General features: G+C 50.9%; 2 protein-coding genes across 7 annotated transcripts; one reads left to right on the top strand and one right to left on the bottom strand.

Moving 5' to 3' along the window:
* On the top strand, window positions 1–27,244 carry PI4KB (phosphatidylinositol 4-kinase beta). Of its 6 annotated transcripts, none has more exons than XM_019799752.2 (13): window positions 1–387; window positions 8,180–9,116; window positions 13,647–13,691; window positions 16,299–16,526; window positions 18,039–18,266; window positions 20,124–20,233; window positions 20,780–20,884; window positions 21,105–21,228; window positions 21,993–22,258; window positions 24,792–24,924; window positions 25,178–25,298; window positions 25,969–26,031; window positions 26,385–27,244. In XM_019799752.2, the coding sequence occupies exons 2-13, from the start codon at window positions 8,208–8,210 to the stop codon at window positions 26,564–26,566; spliced, it is 2,514 nt and encodes an 837-aa protein (XP_019655311.1). In that variant the 5' UTR covers window positions 1–387; window positions 8,180–8,207; the 3' UTR covers window positions 26,567–27,244. The 6 variants fall into 6 exon arrangements, with proteins under 6 accessions (XP_019655311.1, XP_034510162.1, XP_011223418.1 ...); XM_034654271.1 differs by lacking the exon at window positions 25,969–26,031 and adding an exon at window positions 7,337–7,500 and having other exon boundaries at window positions 2–387; XM_011225116.3 differs by lacking the exon at window positions 25,969–26,031 and having other exon boundaries at window positions 3–387.
* Window positions 17,208–17,608, bottom strand: LOC100477815 (ATP synthase subunit f, mitochondrial-like). Its single transcript, XM_034654274.1, has one exon. The coding sequence runs from the start codon at window positions 17,595–17,597 to the stop codon at window positions 17,331–17,333; it is 267 nt and encodes an 88-aa protein (XP_034510165.1). The 5' UTR covers window positions 17,598–17,608; the 3' UTR covers window positions 17,208–17,330.

The following is a 27,244-nucleotide window of genomic DNA, read 5'->3' as shown; positions in this document are numbered from 1 at the left end:
CATGTTCCAGGCAGCTCACCCGACTCCTTAGATTGCTATGGGAGTGGTAGGGTCCTGAGCTTCGGAGAAGCAGGAAGGCGTATCCCCGAGCAGGGTTGCTGGGACTCACGAGAAGAACTGAGTCCTACTGGGATTTTTTTTTCGGTGTTGCTTTTGTGGAGGGAAGGCGAGGAGGCTGTGCGGCCCGGTCGAACTTGAGACAGTGCGAAGGCCCCCTCAGGCGGCGCCCAGGGCAGCCTCTAAGCCGGGCCTGGCTCAGCCGCCGCCGCCGCTGTCAGGGAAGCGCAGGCGGCCAATGGAACCCGGGAGCGGCCGCTGCTGCTGAGGCGGCGGTGTCCGCAGCCCGACCCCGACCGCCCGCACCCCCTCCGCGGGCGTCCCCAGGAGGTAAGCGACCTCTACCCCGTGAGTCTCCCTGGCCCTGTGAGTCGGGGGGTCCCTCTCCCACCCTGTCCCGCACAGCCTTCCCCCGCCCCCACACCTGGGTTTGACTACAAAACTGCCCTCCGGGTGGCAGCTGCACCCCGGGTGCCTTCTGCACCCTTTCCCCTCAAGTCTGGGGTCTTCCTCTGCTTTTTTGCTTCCTCTTCTGTTTAGCTCCTCCCTCCACCCCGGGGATCCCGCCCCCCCCACACACACATGCCCTTATCCCTGTTGCCTCCGTCCCGGATTATTTTCTAAGTCACGAACCCTTTCCACATCAGGGTACTCTTTGTAATGTCCATCCTTGTTTGCCCTTCCTCATCATCTGTGTTCCTGCCCCAAACCTTTCCCACAGCCTCCGCCTACATCCCTTTTCCTATTTTTGCTCCTTTCCTCGGATGTCTCCGTGCAACCCCAGCACAGGGTTCCCATTTCCCCGAGCTCTCTCTTCCCTGTGGTCCTCTGTTCCTCTGTTCCTGATTCCATTACCTCAGCGCCGCCCACCCAGCTCCTGGCTTCCAAGAATTGCCTATTCCCCTCCCCTTAAGGAATCTCAGGCCCTCATCGTCATTCCCAAAGTACCATTTGCATTGTACTTTGACCTTAATCCTTACCCTTCTCTAGAGTGCTTTATGATCCCTGTAACTTTCTTTAGCTTCCCTTTCAACCCTCTCCTCAATACCCCAACCTCTGGAGGTTTGTGCCTATAGAAAAGATCTGACAGTGCCCCTTCCCATTCAGGATTTCCATCGCTTGACACCTTCTCTCTCGAGTTTCCAGGATTTTACTGATCCTTGTGACCCTTGGTTTTGTTTTCCCTGGGTCTTTATGTGTTCTCTGTCACATTCTTTTTTTTTTTTTTAATTTATTTATTTGACAGAGATAGAGACACCCAGCGAGAGAGGGAACACAAGCAGGGGGAGTGGGAGAGGAAGAAGCAGGCTCATAGCGGAGGAGCCTGATGTGGGGCTCGATCCCATAACGCCGGGATCACGCCCTGAGCCGAAGGCAGACGCTCAACCGCTGTGCCACCCAGGCGCCCCTTCTCTGTCACATTCTTTATCTCTATATACCACTTATTTCAGGATCAGCTGAACCTTGAACTAAGAAGAGAATGTGTTGGGAGGAAGGGCGGGGGGCTCAGCTGTCTCACTCAGGCTTTTCTGGACAGAAGGGTTTTTCTGAAGGATGGAGTAAGTTTTGAAGAAGTTCCTATCGGATTACACTTTGTTGGCTACCCAGGATCAGCCACTAGGAGGGATGAACAGGCCTTCATGGAAACTGTGTAAGATTGTGAGATATTTTGTTTTGGAGTACTTAATTTTAGGCTTGTCCTTAAGGGATCACTGAGTAGAGTGTCTTCCAGATCCAAAAGGAGTCAATTTATTGTCTGTGGCTTACTGGAATAGTTTGGTTGATTCCATAAGGGCTTAGGCCTACGGTGGGGTTGAGGATAACTGGGAAAAGAAACATGAGACATTAGAAACAGCTTGGACATTCAGTATCAGGACTCCTGGGTTCAGCTTGTGACTTCCTCACTTGACCTCTAGAGTGACCTTTTGGGGAGAATGGCCCACTCTGTGGGCATCAGTGCAGTATAGGCTACTTGTAGAATGTGGTTGGGGGGGAAATTAGACTCGGCTTACTTGTTTACAAAACATTCTGGGTTTCACAGACAAAAGGCATTTCTTAGTAGTGGTTTAGCTGACCTGAGAGTTTTCCTTCCTTGTGATCTCTCTGTTGGGTCTTTCTAGTCAACAGCTGTGGCAATAAGTCCATTTGAAAGACAAGCTCCAGGCCTTCTTCCTTTGTCTGTCTTGCCTTCTTTCTCCACTACATGAAGTTGCTGACCACCTGTGCTCTTCCTCTTGGACTTGATCCATAACTCCAGATTCTATAGGTGGAAAGTATGTTTGTGGGAAAGCTCTTTGAGGAAGATGGCTGGAAAAGAGACTTTGGAATGAGGTGGGAGTGGGACTCGGGAAACTAGTTGCTCCCTTGTATACCATGTCTCTCTTGGCCTGTGATATTGAAGAGGGCACATGAAGTTGCATTTATCTTCCAATTCTAGGTCTTTTTTAAAATAATCATGCTTCCTCTTCCCACTTCTCCCTTGTCTCCCTCTTCATTTGTTAGCCCGAGTGCAGTCTCCTCATCCTGCTTTATAGGAGTAGTTTCACTCCTTGAAAACACCCCCAAAGAGAAATCATATTTCCCCTAGTTTCCCTGCTTCGTTCTCAGCTGGGTCCATGCTGCATGAGAACATGTTTGCTGAATGCCATCCAAAGGAGCAAATTGAGATTCTTTGATTTGGGGAAGAACTTTGGGAGGAACCTTTCAGTAATTGGCATGAGACAAGAGAGGGCCTAGTCCAGGTGCATTTGGGGCTTGCAGCAGGGAGGAACAGTTCAGAGAGAGGTGAGTGCACAGGTTACTTTCTTTGCCATCTGCCTGTTTCAGCAGGGGCTCCCAGAGCTGGCTTGTGCTGTCTGACTGGAATCTGCTTATCCCAGCTCCCATGGCCCTGCGCAGAGACTTCTCAGCCTGATTCAGTATTGACTTAACAACCCTGAGACCACTACCTTCCCTACCATTCTGCCGCTAGCTCGAGATGCCCTCTTCCCTGATGCCAATCCCTCACTGGGGCCTTGAGGAAGCATTTACATGATTCCTGCTAGGGCCTGAGCCTACTTCACTGTTCAGCCCTGAGTTTCTATGAGGAAAAAGTGGTACTTCATCTCCACTTTGTCCATTGAGGTCAAGGGGGAAAGACGAACTGAGACCTTTTTAACAAAAGGTTTGAGTTAGACTTTAAGATATGAGGAGGAACTTCTCAACAGCAGAACAGGCAGCCTAGGGTGATACGGAGTCTCTTTGGAAAAGACTTCTTTTAAAAGCTTCTTTTAAAAGAAGAGCAACTTCTTTCAAAAAGTTATCAAAGGTGGGGCGCCTGGCTGGCTCAGTTGGTGGAGCACACAACTCTTGGTCTCTGACTTGTAAGTTCAAGCCCCACGTTGAGTGTAGATATTACTTAAAAGAGTAAAATCTTTAAAAGAAAATTATTATCAAAGGCAAACATGCACTTGGTACTAAATCCAATGGTACTTAAGAGTTTATGATGAAATCAACAGTCCCTTTCCATTCTTCCCACTCCTCCTTTAGAGTTAACATCTTTTTTTTTTTTTTTAAAGATTTTATTTATTTATTCGACAGAGATAGAGACAGCCAGCGAGAGAGGGAACACAAGCAGGGGGAATGGGAGAGGAAGAAGCAGGCCCACAGCAGAGGAGCCTGATGTGGCTCGATCCCATAACGCTGGGATCACGCCCTGAGCCGAAGGCAGACGCTTAACCGCTGTGCCACCCAGGCGCCCCTAGAGTTAACATCTTAATTATCTCAATGTTTTTCTTTTTTTTTTAAGATTTTATTTAATTGATAGAGAGAGACACAGTGAGAGAGGGAACACAAGCAGGGGGAGTGGGAGAGGGAGAAGCAGGCTTTCCACTGAGCAGGGAGCCTGATACGGCCCGATCCCAGGACCTGGGATCATGACCTGAGTGGAAGGCAGATGCTTAACGACTGAGCCACCCAGGCGCCCCTCAATGTTTATTTCTGAAGGTTATCACCATAGCATTGGATAAAATGCTTGTGCCTCTATTTCTTGATTTATTAATTGTTACAAAAGAGGATTGAACTTTAGAGGATTTGCACTTCTTGTTTATATAATTGTCATTTTTATTTATTAGAAGCCTGTGTCATTGTAAATAACATACGTGAACTTCCCTTTCTTTTCCATGAACTTGTAACAGTCTCTCTTAACTACCCACCTTGTAGGATGAAGATAGTGGCTTCACTACCCTTTTTTCCAACTCACGTGATCCATCTCAAAGGGAGGAAAATTGAGCTTGCCTACCTGCTTGGAAATCAGATGGTCTCTTAAGACAATTCCGTGAAAATACAGGAGCCTGTAAAAACATGAGGATTGGTCTGAACCAATCCATATTTTTCTAGTCCCCCAAGAAGGGAATGGTCATTAACTGGTGAGGGGATTGATATGGGGCTCTCTTCTGTGCTGTCCTAGGGGAGACCAATCCAGGAAATCCTTTAATAGAGATCATTAGGGTGTTGGAGGGTTCTTTGCCTGAAATCTTTTGAGGTGAGGAGAAGCGGGAAGTCAGGTTAAAAATCCCCTCCCTCTAGAGTTTTTGCAGACATTTACTTAAGTACTAGGTCATACAGAACACAAGCATGTACACCCTGTCTGTCCTCTGTAGCCACTGCTGTGCTCAGCCCTGAACAGCCCCCTGATGCTCAGACAAGGTTTCCCTACATTGCCGAGACAATTAGCTGTGGAGCCCAATCAGTTGTTAACACTCCCCCACTCCCACCCCAGTGCCTCGAAGCCAGCTGCTAGGCTGGGATTGGGAGAGGTCTCTTTCGGTTCCTTCATCATCTGATTGGAAGGCCAGTTTAGGCTCCCAGTGTGAAATGTGGAGTCTCAGTTATTTGAACATCCTTGAGAGCATAGGAGCCATTTGATATTAAAAGTTTGGATTTTCTTCTTTTTTCCTATTCTCTTACAAGGGGAAAGGTGATGAATACAGGACCTCTTCCTTTTTTCTTTCACTTTCTAATCCTTTCACTTTCTTTAGAATGGTTACTTACCAAAATATATTGTCTTTGCTTTTGAAAATGAATGAATTGATGCTGAAGACCATATTAGGACTTAGGTTTTGAAGAATCCCTTTCCTATCTCTTATTGTCTAAATTGGCAACTCAACACTCCTCCCCCCATGACTTGTTTCAGATGGAGGCAATCCTTGAGGCTCAGGGAGGTGAGGGAGGTCCAGCTCCAATTTGGTAGTTTCTAGTGGCAGAGCCACTAGAGGGGATTCCAGTTTTCCTGCATCTCTTGACACCATCTGGTTCCCTGGGGAATAAAGACTGTGAGATGGGGGATCTGTTCAGTGGATAAGTCTTACCTGAGTACTGTGATGTGGGATTCGTGGGTGAGCCCTGGAGTAAATAATAATGATGGCGTCCTTCCCTCCCCTCCTGGTGCCAGTAATAATCCCAATTGTGATCAGCTGTGGCAGGCATCTGCTGAGTGTCCTAGTGAGGTCTGAGGTGCTATATATGGGAAGATGCCTGAATTTCATGTCCTTTGGAAGTTTTGGGTTTTTTTTTTAAGATTTTATTTATTTGAAAGAGAGAGCGAGAGCACACGCAGGGGGAGCAACAGGCAGAGGGAGAGGGAGAAGTAGGCTCTCCGCTGGGCAGGAAGCCCGATGTGGGGCTCAGTCCCAGGACCCTGAGATCATGACCTGAGCCAAAGGCAGACGCTTAACCAACTGAGCCACTCAGGTGCCCCTCCCTTGGAAGTTTTGAAAAGTAAATTTTAGGAGCTTTTGATGACTTGGAAGTCTCCGGAGTAGAGGGAAGGAGAAAGATTTGCTAAGCATAGAGAGATTGGGCGGGGGGAGTTGGTTGTATAAAACGATTGAGGCTATTATGTGAGTTTTTCAGCAGACCTAAAAGGCGGTGGTCTCAGTTGAATTAGAGTGCCCTGCAAAGGTGTGGCAAGGAGTGATTAAAGTTTTCTTATTATTTCTGTGTAACCTAAAGTTGCGAGTAGACAGATCCACATAGGCAGCCATGCTGGTGCTACTGCTCAGAGGGCTCTTCCTAATTTTAGGAGAGAGCATGATGAACGGGTTGCCAAATTTTTACTGATACCAAGCTCAAGCTGCATCAGAGAAATTAAATTCAGGGATGGGAACTTCTTGTTTGACAGAGTTGGGAGAAAGATAAACTGAAGTAGCCTTTTTTGGTGATCTCTGAGAACAGAAGAGTTCCCCATCTGTCTTCCTGCAAGGCTTTAGTGGTGACTGCTGGGAGGCTCTGTAGTGTTGGACAGAGAAGAGTAACTGACTCTTAACATTTCAGAGGTGCGGGAAGAGGTATTGACTGGAAGGGGGGGTGGAAAATGGGGCTTCCCAGAGTAATTAGAGAAATTGTATCAAAATCCTCCTTTCACCTACCCGAAGTTATATGCACCCAGATTCACTAGCATCAAAGGTAATGTCACTAATAGTTGGAAACTACCTGTGTTTCAGCTCTCCAGTAAATTCTGCCTTCCTCTTGCTTACGCGCTTGAGTTGATCTTAGACTCGCTCTTATTTGTGTTTTTGTGAAGAGGCCTCTGAGCCCATTGTTGACTCTGGAGCTGGGTTGATCTGACATTAACATGTGCCCCTCCCAGTCCCTGCTTTGAGATTTCCTTCTGTTCTACACTATTCTGATCCAAATTTGGTGGGGCTCCGAAGAAAGAAGTTCTAGGAGGGCAGTGGCTTTAGTCAGCAATGTTCTCACTCCAGAGAGGGATTCTTGGTGATGTGATTCCTGTTCCTCCCTATTCTTTGGATGTTATAGACCCATGAGCTCTAGCTGAATTCTTTTTGCCTTCTCCCAGCCTTTCCAGTTCTTTGGCTATGTGTATGATAATGGAGAAAGTAGCGCTGGGGTAGGAGAGGGCTATCATAAATGTTTTGGGAGATTCTTAGACAACGAATGTAATTCTAATTCACTTTTTTTATAAACAGTATATGTGTGTGCACACACACTCGTACACATACACACTGTTTACTAACTTGTTAGGTGATTAGGATTCACCTAACATTTATTGAGTACGACTGTGTGCCAAGGACTGTGCTAGATCCTTCTACACTCATAAAGTTTTCCCACACAGCAACAATGAGAAGTAGATACGTTTTTCCCATTTTGCAGTTGAGGAAACAAACTCAGAAGATATATGGTTTGCATAAGTTTACACATCTCATAATGACAGAGCCAGGATCTTGAATCCCAGCCCATTTGACTCCAAGTTCAGGAGTCTTTCCACTATACTTAACAGCTGCAGCACTTGAGGAAGAGGGAATGATGTCATGAAGTCAGACAAGCAGAGAAATGGCACAGTTCAGCAAGGTCGTTTGTGGTTGTTGAGCTGTTTTCTTCTCGGTGACGCCTGGATGGTATTGCTGGCCCTTAGTCCTTGGGAACTTTGAGTCTGAAGGGAAGGTAAGAAAGTATCTGTGACTAAAAAAACACATCAGGACTTGGATACCAGGGGCATCTGGCTGTTTCGGTTGGAAGAGAGTGGGACTCTTGATCTCACGGTCTTGAGTTCGATCGAGCCCCACATTGCGTGTAGAGATTACTTAAATAAAAAATAAAACTTAAAAAAAGAAGACTTTGATACTGAATGGAGGTGAGATGCTTAGGACCTGTGTCTGGAGTGTTATATGAGTGAGGAAATACAATCTAAAGAGGAAAAGAGAAAGGTTATTGGCAGGCGTGTCAAGGGAGACACAAGAAGAACACAAAGATAGAAAAGCATTTGAAGAGTTAGGGACAGGGAATAAGACCGGAATTGCTTTCCAGTCTACCTGAAGAATTTGTAAACTTATGTAAACATAACATTTTTTTTGCAGATGCAAGGTAGGAACAGAGGCTAAGCTGATAGCTAAGTGCAGAAGGAAGGAAGAGTAATGTGGCAATCAGCAGGGGAGGTAGTCAGGGAAGGCTTCCTGGCAGATGACTTCTTATCTGATTTTGAAGGAGTCCAGGAAGACAAAAGAGAGGAGGTGCCTGGGAAGTTTTCATGGTGGACGAAAGGAAGACCTGAGGATGGCACCACTAACCAGTATGTGTGCATGTGTCTCCTTTTCTGTTTCTTTCTCCCTCCTTCCTCCCATAGCTTGGAAGCTCGAAGTCTGGCTGTGGCCATGGGAGACATGGTGGTGGAACCTGCCCCCCTGAAGCCAACTTGTGAGCCCACTCCTGGCCCGCCAGGGAATAATGGGGGTTCCTTGCTAGGCGTCATCACAGAGGGGGTCGGGGAACTATCAGTGATTGACCGTGAGGTGGCCCAGAAGGCCTGCCAGGAGGTGCTGGAGCAAGTCAAGCTTTTGCATGGAGGCGTGGCTGTATCTAGCCCAGACAGCCCACTGGAGCTGATCAATGGGGATGTTTTGGACAGTGCGATCCGCTGCTTGGATGATCCACCTGCCCAGATAAGGGAGGAGGAAGATGAAATGGGGGCCACTGTGGCCTCGGGCACAGCCAAGGGAGCAAGGAGGCGGCGGCAGAACAACTCAGCCAAACAGTCCTGGCTGCTGAGGCTATTTGAGTCAAAACTATTTGACATCTCCATGGCCATTTCATACCTGTACAACTCCAAAGAGCCTGGAGTACAAGCCTACATCGGCAACCGGCTCTTCTGCTTTCGCAACGAGGATGTGGATTTCTATCTGCCCCAGTTGCTTAACATGTACATCCACATGGATGAGGACGTGGGTGACGCCATCAAGCCCTACATAGTCCATCGCTGCCGCCAGAGCATTAACTTTTCCCTCCAGTGTGCCCTGTTGCTTGGGGCCTACTCTTCAGACATGCACATTTCCACTCAGCGACACTCCCGTGGGACCAAGCTCCGGAAGCTGATTCTCTCAGATGAGCTGAAGCCAGCTCACCGGAAGAGGGAGCTGCCCTCCTTGAGCCCAGCCCCTGACATGGGGCTGTCCCCCTCTAAGAGGACTCACCAGCGCTCTAAGTCCGATGCCACCGCCAGCATAAGTCTCAGCAGCAACCTGAAACGAACAGCCAGCAACCCTAAAGTGGAAAATGAGGATGAGGTAAAATGCCTGGGAGGGGCAGCGGGGCAAGACGGCATGGAGACAGGATGTCTGACATACAGTTCCTCTGTCCTTTTCTCTCCTTCCCTCTGTTTCATTTCACTGATAAACGCATGGGATGTCAGAGTGGAAAAGGATCTTAGAATTCATGTATTCCTACTGTCTCATTTTACAAAGGAAGAACTCAGAGACCTAGAGAGATAGAAGTGACTTGCCTCAGGTCATGTAGCTAATAGCAAGGCTGACACTCCCGACCAGTTGTTTTTATTCAACTTCTGCCATTCCATTAACTACTTACTTACTGAGAACTGTGGCAGAGACCCTACCCACCCTGACTTGAGACCTGGGACATCTACCAGAACCTCTCAGGGTAGCAGCCATCAGGGAGGAAAAGGGATGGCGTGTGTGCTGGGGAGAGGGGTATTAAATAGAGCCTTAACTTCATTCTCCTGGTTGCTCCTTCCTCATATTCCCTCTGCCCCACTCTCCAGAGATTCTGCCTTTTGTTGACTTAAGAGTAGGGTTCATTGAGGCATCTGCAGAATGCCCTCATGCCTGCCTTTCCTCAGGGGAAGGGATGTCTTAGCATTTGGGAAAAGCACAGAGGGAAGAGGGAAACAGTCTTGGTGTAGAGTAAATCTTGGGCATGCCCAGAGTCTAGCCAGAGACCTGAAGTCTGGAAAGAAGAGAAGGCTGCAGGAGCAGTTGGGGGTGTCCAGAGCAGGGAAGAGATAAGCACATCAGTAGGTTATGCTCACCTCCCATTCCGTGTCTGGACAGATAGCTTGGGAAGTTGCCAGTGGACAGCCAAGTGTCAGTGACCTGGTGTCCCAGCCAGACAATGATGCCCCAGTCCCCCCACTCTGACTCACCACTGTCCCAGCTCTCATCCTGGCTGCCAGCCCAGCCTAGGAAAGAAGGGGAGAAAAGAACAAGGAATTTGCACTTGTTGGAAAATGCGGATAGCCGTGGTGCTGGCATCTGCCTCTGTGGGGCACATAACCCACCCACGGTTTTGATACAATAGGACTTCTTTTCAGCTTCTTTCAGAGTGACTAGGAAGGGGAAAGGCAGGATGGAGGGAGACTATAGAGCCTGCTTTCTGGAAATTTGGGATTTTGTTGTGATAACTTAATAATAGTGAAGCTAAAAGAGCTAACATTGGGCACTTATTATGTGCCAAGCATCGTGCCAAGTACTTTACATACTTTACGTTTCATCCTCAGCAGTCCTAAGAGACAGGGATTATTTTACCATTGAAGAGACAAGCTTAGAGAGGTGAGGTGATTTGCCCAGGGTCCCTCAGCTAGGCCTCAGATCACAGCCGGGGCTCTTAATCATTCAGCTGAGCCATCTTGCTTATTTCTCAGCATCTGTGTTCCCATGCCCTCAGCTGTCCTGAGTCCACTTAGGGAAGAATGGCCTAGGCCCTAGCCATCTAGGTTTCCACAATTCCATGCACAGGCAGAAGAGCCCAACTGTTCTCAGAACCAAAATGGACCATTTTCTTTTCTGGTTGAACTTGGCAAGGAAGTTCAAAGTCATGAAGGGAGGTTGTTGCAGAATAAGAAGAATCATCCAGATCTGGTGGGACTGAGGTCCTGAGGGTTTGGGAGCTCCCCCTCTTGGGGTCAAGCCCATAGCAGTATGTATGTGAGCAGCTGCAAGTGAGCCCCTTGGTGCCTCCTGTCAGGCATGGCTTTTCTCCGTGTGCATTTGGTAGTCGTCATCTCAGGAACAGAAAAGTTGAGGCCTCGGGCCTACTCTGTGCTGGTCCTTGGTTCCTCTTCCTTGGATCTAACTCCTTCCCAGGACGGGATTATGAGTAACTCTGCGACACAGGTATTCTGTGAGAGCTTAAATCCTCTGGGGTGGCTTCTCTGGCTGCCATTCTTCCCAACCTGGCTCCTTTTCATAGGCTATTAGGTCCAGGAAAGGAAGGAGATACCAGATCCCTAGGCATTCCTAGGTTACCTGATGCTGGCAGAATGAGACACCTGAATCCACTGTGCGTTCTTAGGAAATGTGAGAGCAGGAGTGAGAGAATAAATATGGATATCTCTAGGGGTCTGAGCATTGGAGTCTTCGGGCACAGAGGTCTGGCCAAACCCCTTTGGCAATTTGAGGATACGTCTCTCAAGGCTTTTGTTCCCCAGATAGCAAGGGAATTGGTTTTCCTCCTTCGGCTCCTCCCCCCCCCCCCCCCCCCCCCCCCCCCCCCCGTTATGCAACATTCATTCACTCAACAAATGAGCTTATACTGTGTGCACAGCCCATGCCAGAGGCAGTGAAGGATGAAGGATAAAGTGCAGCTCCTCCCTCCAGGAACTTGTAATGTGGAGACCCCATTATCTAAGAGTCCATTTAGTGTGTGACTCTCAATTTTGTATACTGAAACTTTACTTAATTTATCAGTTCTAACAGTTTTTTGGTGGAATGTGACTCTCTTGAAAAGCTGTTTCCTGCATATAAGGAGGAAGTCTAGAGCTTACTAAACAAAGCACATAATTATCTAAAGAGAAGCTCTGGAGGGTAAAGTGAGGCCACAGAGAAGAGGCCCTGGCTGTCGTGCAGCTCTCTTCCTGCCCAGAGTCTCCCTGCACGGTCGTTTTCTGCCCAGATCTCACACAGGGTTCTGTTTTCTTTTAATGACGGCTCTTTCACGCTCTCCACTACAGGCCGAGGGCTCTAGCACGGATTTCTCCCAGCCCCCATTTCAGCCCCTGAAGCCTACTGCTTCAAAGCAGTTTTCGTCAGCCTAATTGAAGGACTCTGCTCAGGTAGTCTTTCTTCCCATTAGTAACCAAATGGTAAACATTTTGGCCTAGAACGGGGGCCCAGGGGTCAGAGATGATTTGGGTACCACCCCCACCACACACCCTGCTCCACATAATGACACTCATAGTTGATCAGCTTTGTCTTTTCAGGACTATAACCTTTGTACAGAGAAATCTGCTGCATGTCACACTGGAAGCCCCAGTGGGCCTTCCAGCGTGATGTGGTGTGATGTCAGCTTCTTGGCCTCAGCTTTTCTCCTGGAGCTGACTCAGTATGAGTGACTCAAGCCTACAGAGTAGGAGAGAGGGACAGATCATGATATACCTCCCTTCCCCCAAGGCTACTAACGAGTCAGACAGGACCGTCTGTGGAAGAATCAGCTGGAGCATTGCTCGTGGAGCTAGTATCCTGCCTGCTGTTCCTTCCTCAACCAGCTCATGGGTAGAAATTGAACCACTAAGTCTGGCATCCTCACTGCCTCAATTCTCCCTCCCACCTCTACCCAAAGCAGAGGAGTTGTTGCCTTGGGAGAGTAGTTGGCCCGCCTTCTCCCTCCAAGTGCCCCTCTCCTCAGATTCTTCAAGGAATGACCTGACTATAGGACCTCCAGCTAGAAGAGAATGTAAACCATGGAATGGAATTAAGTAGATGCTTGAAATGCTGACTGCAGAGTAGAAGCTCAGTGACCACTGCTGTCCTGCCCTGGGAGCTCCCAGGACTTTGTCTCTAAGTCCAGGCCCCTGCCCTCCTGCACGTTTGTGCATGTGTGTTGCCCCTTCTCCCTGCCCCGGCAGACCTTGGTGGACAGAACCCAGGATGGGCTCGTGGACAAGCTGCAGTGGAGCTGCTGAAGGCGAGTTTGACCACCAGCTCTTTCCCCTGTTTTGCTCACGGGCACCAGTAAGACAGGCATGGGGTGAGATTTAGATAAATCTCCTAGGCTGGGACCTGGACAGCTGCTGCTCGGCTACTCAGCTTTCTCAGGTGGTTGCGGCTAGGACCAGCTCCCCAACTGAGGTCCAAAAATTGTAATTTACTGAGTGTGGCATGAAATAGCCTGATAGGAAGCCTGCGGAGGTTAAGTGTAGGACAGTTATCCATCCTTTACGCCCAGCAGCATCTAGCCCAGGGGTGTCATGCCCATGGCCTGGGGTGGCCCTCATCACATGGCTCAAGGTTGGGACTGGTCTTCCCAGGATGATAATGAGGCTGATTGGAAAGGAGGCACCTCTGGCACTGAAAGTTCAGCTCTGCTGCTTCCTCCCTGACATTCACAAGAAGCTGAAGGAATGCAGGCTTTCCAGTATGGGGGCCATGCTGCTTGTTAAATTCAATTCCTTTGTGGTGGTTTCCACAGAGAAGGGTTTGGTTGGGAGCGTGTTGAGTGGCTGAAGAGAAAGCAGGCAGTTTGGCAGTGCAGTTACTGCCCTGAGGCGCCCAGCTGTAAGGTCTGTCCTGGAGGGAGAGCTTGGTACAGGCAAGGAGAGAAGGGGAAAAAGTGAAAAGCTGATGCCCTCTGTCTCTTCAGCCATTCTAACCTCATGGTCTGAGCCAGCCCTCCAACATCTCCCACAAGGGTCAAGAATTTGGGCAAGTTGTGTTTCTGGGTTGACTTTCTCTCATTAAAGCAGCCAGGTAGAGATACACGAGAGAAGCAGTTATGATCCAAGTTGGAGCTAAATTCTTTGCCTTTGTCTCTCTCCCCTCCCTCCCTGCCCATCCTCCTCCCCTTGCCCTCTGGCCCTTTCCCAGGAGCTCTCCTCCAGCACCGAGAGTATTGATAATTCATTCAGTTCCGTAAGTGGGGCCAGGCTGGGACTGGGTGGCAGGCTCCCCCCTGTGGCCGCATTTCCTCTCCGTCCCCAGGTCTTCTGAGTCCCCAGGCCAAGGCTGGAGTTGAAAGGTGCCTTTTCTTCCTGGGAGATCAGCCCCTCCCTCCCAGGGCTCCCCAGCCTGGAGGAGTCCACTGCCCTTTGTCACCAGTGCCCTGAGCCCAGGCTTAGTCCGCCTGGATCCTTCTCCCAGACACAGATGGGATGCAGTGCAACTCAGCCCCCAGTTCCTGGGTCTCTAGAGCAAACAGCTGGGAGAGAGGTAGAATTTACCCCTGGATTGGAGCCAAGAACTGCTTGGCAGAAGCCCCCAGGATCCTGTTTCTCCCATCCAGAACCCTTGCCCCATGGCTTCTGCCCCAAACCATCGGTTCTTCTAAATGCTAGGCCCTGTGCTGGGGGAGCAGACCCCAAAAGTAACAGGATTTGGCCTGAAGGAAAGTTTTACCTCCCCACAGCTGGTTTTCTTTTTTAGTTTCAACCATCTTTCTTCCAGGTCTGAGTTCTTCCCTTTCCCAGCTCACTGTCCAGGAGGTTCCTTAATCCGCATTCTCCTTTCTTGTTCCCTCTGGACTAACCCCTGACCCTCTGGTCCCACAGGGTCTCAGACCTTGTTGCTGGGCAGAGACGAGAGAGGAAATGCTGGACCCTCTGGGAGTTTGGATGATTTTTTTACATTTTCTTTTTGATTTGTCTACCCAATCAGTTTTCTCCGTTCTGTGCTGATCTCCTTTCAGTCATGATTCCTATGTCCTCCCACGTGGCAGGGCCTCTCTCGAGGCCTGTGGTCACATCTCCAACGTGTTGAAGGAACGTAGGGGCCCCTGACCCAAATGCTGATTTTAAGATGGGAAGGAATTCTGCCTTTTCTAATCTGAGATGACTATGAATTGGTTGGGGTGAAGGGTCCTTGGAACAGTGACCATTTGCCACCTGAGTGGATGGATTAGGGGATCAGGATGAATGAAGGAGTGAGTTTCCAGATTTCCTCTTCCTTTCTTTTGCTTTCTCCCTGAGGCTCCTGGGATATTTCCAGGGACCACAGAAGCCCAGTTCTACTGTCTTCCTGTCTTGATCTCTTTTCAACCCCGTCTCCCAGAGCATCCCCGATTGATTCCGACACCCTGTTTCATTATTATGTGGGACCCTGAGCCAGCCCCCGGTGGGGCAGAGGCTGAGAGATGAGCTATTCCTTTGAACCCTGGCTCTTTGCACATGTAGAGATGGGCCTGATACTACCCAGCTTTCGAAAGAAGCTCTTTTTTTGCAGTGAGAGAGAGTGAGGGTAAAAATTCTTAGTTCTCAGGGAACTAAGCAGGACCCAAAGAGAGGGGGAGAAAGGCCTGGTGAGTGAAATACTGTTTCTATAAGAAGAGGAATATTCTTATCTAGCTGAGGGGAGCTGGGGTGGGGATGCTGGTGGCTACCTTGATAAAGTACCCTTAATGGTAGAAGGACTTAGGCTGAGAAAAGAGCCCTTCTTTGTGTCCATCTTTTCCCCCACCCTCACCTCACCACCCGGACGGACTTTGCCCTTTCTGGGAATGATGAAGTGCCCAGTCTGAGGAGCCAAGCTCACAGCAGGGAGCTAATATGGGGAGCCCATCCCCGAGAGGTAGGGGAGGAGGACGTAAGGAGGAATCACCGAAAGAGACAGACCTTCAGGGCCTTTTTCAAGGGCTGAAAGGAGCTGTTGCTTTCTCCACCCACTCCCCACATCTACCTCCCTCCATCTGCTTTTTCTGTCTCCATTGATTGTTCCCTCATTAATGCAAAGTCTGCTCATCCCCTTCACATCCCCTGCATGTTTGCTGACCCCTTTAAGAGATTGTGGGGTGGGGGTGCCTGGGTGGCTCAGTCATTAAGCGTCTGCCTTCCGCCCAGGGCGTGATCCCAGAGTCCTGGGATCGAGTCCCACATCAGGCTCCTCCACTGGGAGCCTGCTTCTTCCTCTCCCACTCCCCCTGCTTGCGTTCCTTCTCTTGCTGGCTGCCTATCTGTCAAATAAATAAGTAAAATCTTTAAAAAAAAAAGAGAGAGAGATTGTGGGGTGGACAGGGGGATGCTATGAAAGGTAACAAAAATTTGAATGGAGTAAGTCCTCCTCCTTTGAAAGGCGACATAATGACGCAGAGCGCCCCTCCCTAGCCTTGTGGGGCACTGGCAGTGCCCCTCAGCAGAGACTCAGCCCCCGGATCTGGAGATAAGCACGTCATGTCAGCTGCTTATGCAGCTCTGCTCTCTGGATGTTGTCCCCCGACCCATCTCAAAGCCTTGGGACAGTTTGTAACAAACTCAGGTCCGAGAGAAGAGGGGTACTTCCCAGTGACACAGATTCATACCCCCTTCACCCTCAAGAATCAGCCTGTGGAGGAGTGTGTTGGCTTTTCTACCTTTTCCCGGCTGAAATTGTCAGGGGTGGAGTGGTGGGACCTCCCACCAGTGCTGAAAGGTAGCTCCTTCCCTAGAGTTCTGCAGACATTGGGATCCATGACCAGGAGTGACCAAGTGGGTGGGCCACTTTTTTCTATGGTTTCTTCACCGTCTTTTACTTTGCCCCAACCTCCTGTAGCCTGTCAGACTGGCTCCTGAGCGAGAATTCATCAAGTCCCTGATGGCGATTGGCAAGCGGCTGGCCACGCTCCCCACCAAGGAGCAGAAAACACAGCGGCTGATCTCAGAGCTCTCCCTGCTCAACCATAAGCTCCCTGCCCGAGTCTGGCTGCCCACTGCTGGCTTTGACCACCACGTAGTCCGTGTGCCCCACACCCAGGCTGTTGTCCTCAACTCCAAGGACAAGGTAGGTGGGCTCTGGCTCAAACCCTACCCCCGTTTGACTCCTCCCATGGTTGTCCAGGTTTGTGTGTACACCAGGGATGCCCCACCAACATCCTAGCCTCCACGGTTCATGCGCATGTGTCAGTCTTGACTTTACCTCAGTGCTGTTGTGATTCTGGGGCCCCTCTTGTCCCCCTCCTTGGAGCTTGTTTTTCTGGACCAAAGAGGCCTAATCTTTTCAGCTTGCCTCTTCCTTCCCATGTCTCAGGAGAGAATTGCTCTCGAATCTCCTTCCAGCCCTTTGGTAGCTTTTCACCAGCCCTTCCATAACTCTTAGGCTTTCCAGGTACAGTGACAGTGGGAGTAGAGAAGTCTCTTATTTCCAGGATGTTTTCCAATCAGAATGGGAAGGTAAAAGGAGAGAATGTTGCTGAACTTATGTTGGAGAGAATTAGCTGTTTGCTGATTGGAATGAGTACTGATGGTTCAGATTCTTCTTTCAGAAGAAGTATTGAGGATTAGAACCCTGCTTGGAACAGTGCCCGGCTTTTCTCCAGTCTCTGTCTGTCTTTAGGACAAGACCCCAAGATAGGCTCCCAGGCCTCTCTGAAGGTGGTACTTGATAGTTTTGCCCAAGTATATCATCTGTACCTGTTGAAGCCCAGCTGAAACATTTTATTTTTTATTTTTTTTATTTTTTTTATTTTTTTTTACCAGTCATCTTTTATTGGATGCTAATTCTGAATTAGGATATGAAAGGATTCAAGGGTGCCAGGCAAAGGTCACGGTCAGGAATGCCGAATGTGCCCTCCACACTGGGCCCTCTTCAGTGGTACTTGTGTAGCCGCTCGTGTTTGAGTTCCTTGTAACAACGACAGTAGTTGAAGAGCACGTAAGCTGCGAGCACCATAGAAATCCCAGCAACGCCCCCTCTCTTCACATTGACATACTTGTTGTAATAACGGTAGTAACCTCTTTGAAATGCTCCAGCAATGCCCTTAGGGGTGAAATCCCGCATCAGTATCCAGCTAGGCAGCTCTCCCAGTTTCACATCCATGAGCTTCTTCTCCTTCACTGGTACTACTGAAGCCATTTTGGAGTCCTGGGTGAAACATTTTATTTTTTAAAAGATTTTATTTATTTGAGAGAGAGAGAGAGAGATTGAGAGAATGAGTGGGAGGAGGGGCAGAGGGAGAAGAAGACTCCCTGCAGAGCAGGGAACCCAGTGCGGGACTCAATCCCAGGACCCTGGGATCATGACCTGAGCCGAAGGCAGACGCTCAACCAACAGAGATACCCAGGTGCCCATCAGCTGAAACATTTTAAAGACCTGTGCACTCTCTCACCCAAATTCTTGAAATGCACGTTCACAGAACAAGTTCCTACCTTGAATGTGGCATTCATAGTGTCAAGGGACTGACAGGTAAGGGTTGGAGCTAGGAGTGGGCAGCTGGAGAGACTATTAGCAGAGTTGAGATTTGGGGGGCGGTGGTGGAGGGAATTCTCTTCTCACACACACACACCGCTCCACCAGGCTCCCTACCTGATCTATGTGGAAGTCCTTGAATGTGAGAACTTCGACACCACCAACGTCCCTGCCCGGATACCCGAGAACCGAATTCGGAGCACACGGTCCGTGGAGAACCTGCCCGAATGCGGTATCACCCATGAGCAGCGGGCAGGCAGCTTCAGCACGGTGCCCAACTATGACAACGATGATGAGGCCTGGTCGGTGGATGACATAGGCGAGCTGCAGGTGGAGGTGAGGGAGCTCCCAGGAGGTGGTACTGGGGCCCAGCACCCGTTCTCCAGGAGCTTTCATTGTATTTGAGACAAGGCAACACACCTGAGGCAGGCTGAGGCAAGTGCCCACGCGAGTGAGGTAGGTAGTAATGGGGATGAGGGGGAAAGCCCTGAATACTGCTAGTCTGGAATATTCAGGTGGAGCTTATTTTCTTGCAGAAGGAATTTAGGTTAAATATAAGGATGAACTTCTTTTTTTTTTTTTTTTTATAAAGATTTTATTTTTATTTATTCGACAGAGATACAGACAGCCAGCGAGAGAGGGAACACAAGCAGGGGGAGTGGGAGAGGAAGAAGCAGGCTCATAGCGGAAGAGCCTGATGTGGGGCTCGATCCCATAACGCCGGGATCACGCCCTGAGCCGAAAGCAGACGCTTAACCGCTGTGCCACCCAGGCTCCCCTAAGGATGAACTTCTAAGCCCAAGGGAGTGAGGGAAACTTAAAATATTTATTGAACATCCGCTATATAAAGTTGTCTTAGGAAAGTACAGAATAATAAGTCATACAGTCATTCCTTCAAGAAATATTTATGGAGAGCCTTCTTGTTGCCAGCGTGGAGTGCTGTGGACTTGTGAACCAGGGGCCCCTGCCTACAAGGAGTTTATGACCTAAAAAGAAAGGGAACCAAACCAGTCAGCAGGTAGCTGTAGTTGGTGAGATCCAGGTTGTACTGCAGAAAGCGGGGCGTTTTGGCAGCTTTTGAGGGTGGGGGTAGGACTTACTCCAGACTTGGGCCTGGGCACACCCCAGATGATTTCCTGAGTAGGAAATAGGTCAGCGGGGCCCTGAAGATGGGTAGGAATTTGCTGGACAGAACATTCCCAGCAGAGGGAATAGCAAATGTGCAGAGACTGAAGGACGAGACAGCTTGGCCCAGTTGAGGAACCGAAGGACATTATGTGTGGCTGTGATGTGCAGTGTGGGTGAGAAATGGTCAAGAAGGGGGCTGGAGAGGTTGGCGTGAGCCAGATTGTAGGAAGGACCCTGTAAAGGATCCTGTGGAAAGAGACTCGGACTCTCTGCTGGGGTTGTGAAGAGCCAGAGCCGCATTTTATGTAGGACTCTGACACAACCAGATTTCACTTTGTGAAGACAGACTGTCTGTCCTTGAGCTTACAGTCCAATTAGGGAGATTGGACACAGACATTTAAGGGGAAAAATCTGTTTATAGGATATACAACAAGGCAGTGCGTGGTAAGTGGCAGGTGGAGTTGAGGATGCGACCTGCTCCGAAGGAAGAAGAAGGGAAGGGCCTTGCTGTGGACCGTGGGTCTGGTAGAATATTTTGTATTTGAGAGAGATGGGGAGATTAGACTGAATGGCTGCGACTGAAGAAATGGTCAGAGGGGCCTTTTGGGAGAGGCTCTATTCTGGACCCTACGGGAGAACGCAGCTATAGCCAGGGAGAACTCCTAGTAGAAGGCTGAAAGTCCAGCTTTCTCTGGCAGTCGTGGCGGGGTCTTCTGGAGAATTTGTTAAAAATACAGACTTCAGATCCCATTCCCAGTAGTTCTGCGTCAGACTGATGGTGGGATACGGCAATTTGCATTTTAGCAGCATCCCAGGTAATGCTGATGAGGTAGTTCACACTTAAGGAAACATTGCTGTAAGGCCCGTGTGAGTGCCCAGGCGTTTGGGGTCCAAGTGGTGAGAATGGCGTGGCAGCAGGGCAGGCTTTCTGGAACAGAACCCAGGCGGGGTGGGGGGAGCGATCATGATGCAGGGGCGGCAAGCACGCAAAGTGACTGGAGGAGCGGGTGACAAAAGTGAGGCCTGTGTTTGGCGCTTCTGACCCGTGGTCCCCTGCTCTCCCAGCTCCCTGAAGTGCACACCAACAGCTGTGACAACATCTCCCAGTTCTCTGTGGACAGCATCACCAGCCAGGAGAGCAAGGAGCCTGTGTTCATAGCAGCAGGGGACATCCGGTATGGCCACACCACCCTGCCCCAAGTTCCTCCTCCCTCTCAGGCACTGTCTGTCTCTGTCCCTTTCCTGTCAGCCTCTCCTTTCCCTTTTCTCTCTCCTTACTCCACTCTTGTCCTGAAGTCCCCAAGCTTGAGGCAGTGAAGGTACAGGTTGAGAAATTATTGGGCTACCACAGAAGGAAGTTACGTTTAAGAGGACTCCAAAGGGATGAAAGCCCAGAGGAAGGCATTGGAGCAGCGGTTCTTGGAGCGGGTCACACGTGTCAGAATCAAGGGAGAGGGAGGAGAGCTTGCTGGAAATGCAGATGCTGGAGCCACACCTGATCTGAATCAGAGACTCGGTGGAGAAATGGGGAGGGCCTGGTAACCTGCATTGCAACATGATAGCAAACCGCCAGGTTAGCAAAACTCTCAGCCCAGGTTTCTATCTCTGTGTGCCCAGAATCAAGGAAAGAGTACGGGAAATGCCTAGACATTAGGCGTAGACAGGGACATGACGCTCCGGGGTAGCTCCTCCAAGCAAATGATACAGTTTCTTCCTGCTAGACGGCGGCTCTCGGAGCAGCTGGCTCACACCCCCACAGCCTTCAGACGAGACCCGGAAGACCCTTCTGCAGTTGCTCTCAAAGAGCCCTGGCAGGAGAAAGTAAGGTGAGTCGGGCGGGTTGGTCGTTAGGCCCCTCCAAAGCTTGGAGGCAGCCTGGGTACTCACTGCAGCGTCCGTATTATCCGCCAGTCTCTCCCAAACAATCAGGCTCCCAGGCATCTGAATCCTTGCCTTGTGGGGAGTCTGATTTGGACTTGAGGCGGAAGCGATGTCTGTCCTCTCCTGGCATCAACCCTTTGACACATTTTGCTTCCTTCTTCACAGGCGCATCAGAGAGGGCTCCCCCTATGGCCACCTTCCCAATTGGCGGCTCCTGTCAGTCATTGTCAAGTGTGGGGATGATCTTCGGCAGGAGCTCCTGGCCTTCCAGGTGTTGAAGCAACTGCAGGTAAGAGAGGGAGGGGGGAAGAAGGGGAACTCAGCCCAGCTGAGGTGAGCGTGCAGGTTGTTATGCAGGTGGTTGCACGGGGAGCTCTGCCGGGGACCAGCTCCCTGCCCAGGTCTGGATTGGATGCAGATCCCGGAAGCTGGTGCTCCTTCCCCAGTCTGCCTCCCTGGGAAGTTCAGCCACGGGAACAGCTCCACAGCGGCCCCTCGTGGCCCTTTTTGACCCGCGCCTGCTGTGATCTCTGAACTCAGGCGGCTGGATTTGTGCTTTAGTCTCCTAACTGGTCTGTGGCAGCTGCTCCGCTGTGTGCTGAGATGTCGACCCCCTGAACCTTTGGATTGGTCACCTGCAAGCAACTTCACCTGTTAATCCTATTCTTTCTATAAATATTGTGATTTTCCTAAGAGGCTTTCTCTGGACCTAAATCCTTTCCTGTCTTCTCCCTATTATTTGAATTTGGATTAATGACTCACATTCTCTGTGCCTTTGAGGTGTCAGTGTGAATTCCTGTTCTCCCTGCCTTTTGGGGGGCTTTCTACCTATATGATGCCTTTTCTCACATACTTCCCTAAATCTTCTTGAGCCCTGGACTTCTTTCAGAACTCCCTGGTCCTCAGGGGGATCAGTGGGTTTTACTCATTTGATGGCCTAGAATCCACGGCCACAAGGATGGGAACTGTCCCAGGTGGGGGACAGAGGGGAATTTTAGCCCCCTTCCCTAGTTCGGAAAGATGATAGTTTCATGCCTCTGTGTCTCCTCATAGTCCATTTGGGAACTGGAGCGAGTGCCCCTGTGGATCAAGCCATACAAGATCCTTGTGATTTCTGCTGACAGTGGCATGATTGAACCAGTGGTCAACGCCGTGTCCATTCACCAGGTGAAGAAGCAGTCACAGCTCTCCTTGCTCGATTACTTCCTGCAGGAGCATGGCAGTTACACCACTGAGGCATTCCTCAGTGCGCAACGCAATTTCGTACAAAGTTGTGCTGGCTATTGCTTGGTCTGCTACCTACTGCAAGTGAAGGACAGGTGGGTGAACTCCTTATCCTGACCTGTCCCTTCCTGAGAGTTCTCACTTCCTCTTCACCTCCCGTCGCCTAGATGTACAAGTGGAACGAACAGCACGTCTTAAGCAGAGACATGTTGATGCGCCGTTAAGCAGAGAGACAGATAAACAGGTGCTAGGGTCCAGGGGCAAAGAAGTGAAGGACTTCTGGGAGGAGCAAGGATTTGAGCGAACAGGGTCTTCAGGGACAAAGGAAGGTGAGGACAGAAAGCTGTGGGGGAAGGAGGCTCCAGGCAAGGGGACAGCGCAGTGTGCCGGACGCCCAGGCTACACTGGCTGGCAGAGTAGGGGGTGTGGCGTCACAGGGAAGCTGCGGCCGGTCAGAAGGGCCTTCAGTGTGAGGTTGAGGAGCTTTGTGTTGCCCGAGGGGAGTGACAGGATCCAGGCCGTGTTTAGGGACTGCCCCCAGGGCACAGAGGGTGAGGGTGGATGTAAGTGGGTCTTCAGTAAAGCAGGAGGTCCTGAGGCCCGGCCTGAGGGTAGCGGTGGCCACCAAGAGCCAGAAAGAGAAGACGGGTATGAGGACCATGGCGAGGTACAGTGGCAGCTCCCGGGCCTGACCTCTTCTTCTTATTCCAACGTGTGAATTTCAGAACTTTAAAGTATCTCTTTTTCTGCCCAGAGCTGTCATTTCTTCCAATATCACACTGACCTTTGTGAGGTCCAGCTTCACATATAGGCGAGCATGTCTGACAGAGATAACTACACCGCCTAGGGTCTTGCTTTCTAAGACAGTGCCTCAGGGTCAGCACCCTGAATGTGCCCGTGAGTCGCGCCTCTCACCGGGCAGAGGGCAGCCTCCTGAAAAGGCTGAGCTGCAGTGGCCCATGCTCCTTGGGTTCCCAGTGACGCGGCGGCACATGAAGACCTAACTCACAGGGCTGCTTCTCAGAAATCTAACATCTGTTAAGTGCCTGCCATTCTTCTATGAAAACCCGATGAAAACCCTGTCAGGCAGGCGTTTTCTTGTGAGGGAAGTGAGGGTCGGGGAGCTTTCAGAACCCCTGCTTATTCTACCCCGCCAGCCCTCTTAACGAGCCTGGCAGCAGCTCTCCATGTGCAGGCTGACGGGAAACGTAACTATATTTGTGAGGACCTTGGTTGCAAGCTTTCAACTGTCCCTGAGGTGGCAGGATTTTGAACCCAGGGCCCAGGGAGCCTAGAGCTGAGCCCTGGATTGAATGAGTGGGTGGCAGGGAGGCAGGGGCTAGTCAGGCCTCTGAGCTTTCCTGTAGAAAACTAATGTCTGGAAGATTTAGTCCATCCCTTTAAAGAGGGTGAGGGGGCAGGCAGCTGATAAACCTTTTCTAATAACACAAAAAAGAATCGTAGTGAAGCCATGAATGGAATCAGCCCCTGGAAAGAAGTGGCAACAGTGAATGGGCCCCAAACGGAAATCAGGAGCACAATCTCCCTAAGTGCTTCAGAATGAGCCCCGACACCTGTGCTTCTGCTACTCCAGCAGTTAGGAGAAAAGCTGTCCCCGGTAGCCCTGGGTCCTTGTGCACGAAAGTCACTGTTCCCCTCTGGGCCTCTGTTTCCTCACCTGTAAAATGAGAGGTTGGACGAGGACATCTAGAACCTTTCTTACTCCCAAGATGGTGCCTGTGTTGGTAAATTTTCTAATGCTCTCCCCAAGGGGGAAGGACTGAGGTGGGACCAGTTCTCCCTCTGTCCCCCGCTTGTGGCCAGTCAGACCAAACCTAGAGAAGATGGCTTCAGACCAGGAGCTCTTAGCCTAACAAAGCCTCTGCTGACACGGAGGGGGTCTGGTTTTGCTGAATGGGCCTGGCTCACATGCTTAGCATGTTAATTGTTCCTCCTCCTGTTGGCCATTCATGTGGGAATCACAGAGACCTGGGATTTATCTCCCTCTAACTCTCCTTCCTGCAGCTAGACCCTAGTAATTGCTTCCTGAGATTTTCTTTACATAAGTGATCTTACCAAATGGCTAAAACCTACTCCTCTACTCCTCAGAGCCCCCACACAGTATGTAACATGTAAACCCACTCAGCCCGCTCTCTTGTGGTGGGGCTCTTGCTCTGCAGTGGGCTGACAGGAATCACCAATAAAACTCGGGTAAGTGGGGTCTGACTGGAGGCCTCCCACTGAGCGGAGGGCTTGGCCTCTGAGACAGTTGGCTGGAGCTATAGAGACCTTCCCTTGCTTCCAGGTTCTCTACTCAGCTGGAATCAGTTTGGGTGCTAGAAGCATGATTTTTAAAAATGGGTATATTCTTAAACTGTTTTTAAGTTGTCAATTAATGGTGATTTCAAAAAAAATCATGATGGCAGTTTCAGACCCCAGAGCCTTTGACAGCAGTTTACTTTTCTGATTTCCCTTCTTTCCTCTGATTAGCTTTAGGTCGTAAGAGGTTGGGCCCAGAGTTCTGAGGCTCCCCTAACCTGGTATCACGTGGCCAGGGTGTTGCAGCTTGAGGCTCCTGCCTCAGTCAGACTTACAACTGCCTCTTTCTCTCCTCTGCCCCCTCCTCAGACACAACGGAAACATCCTTTTGGATGCAGAAGGCCACATCATCCACATCGACTTTGGCTTCATCCTGTCCAGCTCACCCCGAAACCTGGGCTTTGAGACGTCAGCCTTTAAGCTGACCACAGAGTTTGTGGACGTGAGTCAGGAAGGAGAAGTGCCTCACTGTGTTCTTTCTCTGTCATGGGAGAGGGAGCTGTGGGCTCCCCCCAAATTAGGGACCAACAGAACAGAGACGGCAGCGAGTCAGGGTGAGGCTAGATGTCCTGGGAGGCTTCCTGCCTGATAAGAGAGCGGGGAAGTCACGGAGTTTGGCATGTTTGCCCGGATGGAGGAAGTCCTGTCCCGGCTGGCTTGTGAGCCCCCGTACACATACAAGTCTCCCTTCACAGGTGATGGGGGGCCTGGACGGCGACATGTTCAACTACTACAAGATGCTGATGCTACAGGGGCTGATCGCTGCTCGGAAGCACATGGATAAAGTGGTGCAGATCGTGGAGATCATGCAGCAAGGTGGGCTAGGAAGAGGCCGTGCATTTGGGGACAGGGCAGTGCCCGTAGAGTTTCAGGTTTCCCACTTAATGTTGGGGCCCTGGGGCATGGAACTTCCAAAAAGTAGATTCTACCTCAAAACTGGGGGTGTGGTTTCCCAGAGGGTTTCCAAGCTCTGGTGCCATTTGTCCTTTGGGACATTCTTCCTGACTCCTGACGGAGCTGGGGCCCAGGGATGGGAGGGGGTGGGGGGTACAGACTGCAGTAACTACCCCTTAGGCACCCTCAGGGAGAGAACAGCCCCATCTTCAGCCTCCTGGTCCCTACCCGTCTCCGCATCCCTTGTCTGCCTGATTTCTTGTTTCCTTCCATCCCTCTGGCTCTGCTCTGCCAGCCCAGGTGTTTCCAGTCACCACTTTCCTCCCCGTTGGCCCTTGACCACTGACTGCCCTGTCCCCAGCCCCCTTCCCTGTCCCAACACTCGCTCCTCTCGGTGCGCTGAAAGTATTTCTTCTCTGCTTGTCTTGATCTGCTCTCCCTGAGCCATTTCCTCACTGCCTTACCGCCCAGAGTCTCTCCTCTCCCAGCTCTTCTGGGCCCTCGTCTCCAGCCCCCTCCTCAAGGCTGCAGTGTGCACTTGGGCTGAGCTGCCAGTCTCTTCCTCCTCCCCATCCCTGCCCCCACCCCGCAGGTTGTCGCAGTTGCTCGGGAGCATCCCCAGCTGGCCCCGTGATGACGGTGGCCCAGGTCATCTGTGAGTGTCAGACGTAGCATAGGCAGAGACCTGCAACCAGATAAGTGCCTGGCTCAGGGCCCATTCCCCAGACCCTCTTCCCAGTTTTCCCTCTGGGTCCTGAGACTCTGCTCCCTCCGCCCTTACTGGGGGCGATGTGGTGCCGGCCCTCTCCCCCTCCCTTACACCCTCACCTAGAGGGGCTTAGGAGTGTGGATGAAGATGGGCTCAAGCCAGGGCCCCCAAACTCCACCTTCTCGTCCCAGGCAGAACTGCATCCGGTCAGGGAGCTCTCCGACGTGGGAGGGAGGGGGCACTTCAGATACCCCTCCCCCCTTTCCTGCCGTGACCTGCTGTCCTTACCGCCCCCCCAGGTTCTCAGCTTCCTTGCTTCCATGGCTCCAGCACCATCCGCAACCTCAAAGAGCGGTTCCACATGAGCATGACGGAGGAGCAGCTCCAGCTGCTGGTGGAGCAGATGGTGGACGGCAGCATGCGGTCTATCACCACCAAGCTCTACGACGGCTTCCAGTACCTCACCAACGGCATCATGTGACACCCTGCTTCTCAGGCCCTGGAGTGCTGGGGGATTCGGAGCACCCTCCCCGGGAGGGGCCGTGTCCAAGAAACCCCAGACCAGGAAACCCCACCCACGGGAAATGGAAGGCAAGAAATACAAAGGATCATGTGGTAACGGTAGAGCTCCCCGGGGGTGGGAGAGCCGGCTGCGGGGCCCAGACTTGCTGGGGCTTCCTTGCCCCCGGCGGTTGTCACTGTCCCCATGTGACAGACTGCAGGACTCACACCCTCCAGAGAACAGAGGTGATAGACAGTGAGGGCACCGGGGCCTTTCTTCTCACCAGGGTCCAAGAGGTCCTTTCCACAGGACATCCTTACTCCGTTCTGGGTCCCAGGAATGGGGGGGGAGCGGGGAAGAGTAGGTTCTTGGTACTTAGGACTTGATCCTGTGGTTGGCCTTTGGCCATGCTGCTGCCCAGCTCTGTCCCCCTCCCCGCGACTGGCCCAAGCCGAGCTCCCCTTGCTCTGGCATAGGGCCTACACTTGCAGAGGCTCCCCATCCCAGGGGCGGGGAAGGGAAGGATCAAGACCCCTCCAGTGGACGAGGGGATCAGCCGAGTCACGGGGGATTCCCTGGCCTGATCCCCTCCCCACACCCAGGGAACTAGCTCTCAACTTTTCAATTTTTGTTTGAAATAAAGTCCTTAGTTAGCCA

Source organism: Ailuropoda melanoleuca, chromosome 2, assembly GCF_002007445.2.
Source record: "Ailuropoda melanoleuca isolate Jingjing chromosome 2, ASM200744v2, whole genome shotgun sequence".
Lineage (NCBI taxonomy): Eukaryota > Metazoa > Chordata > Mammalia > Carnivora > Ursidae > Ailuropoda > Ailuropoda melanoleuca.
Note: the sequence above shows the minus strand (reverse complement) of the source record. Positions and strands in the feature narration are given on the sequence as shown.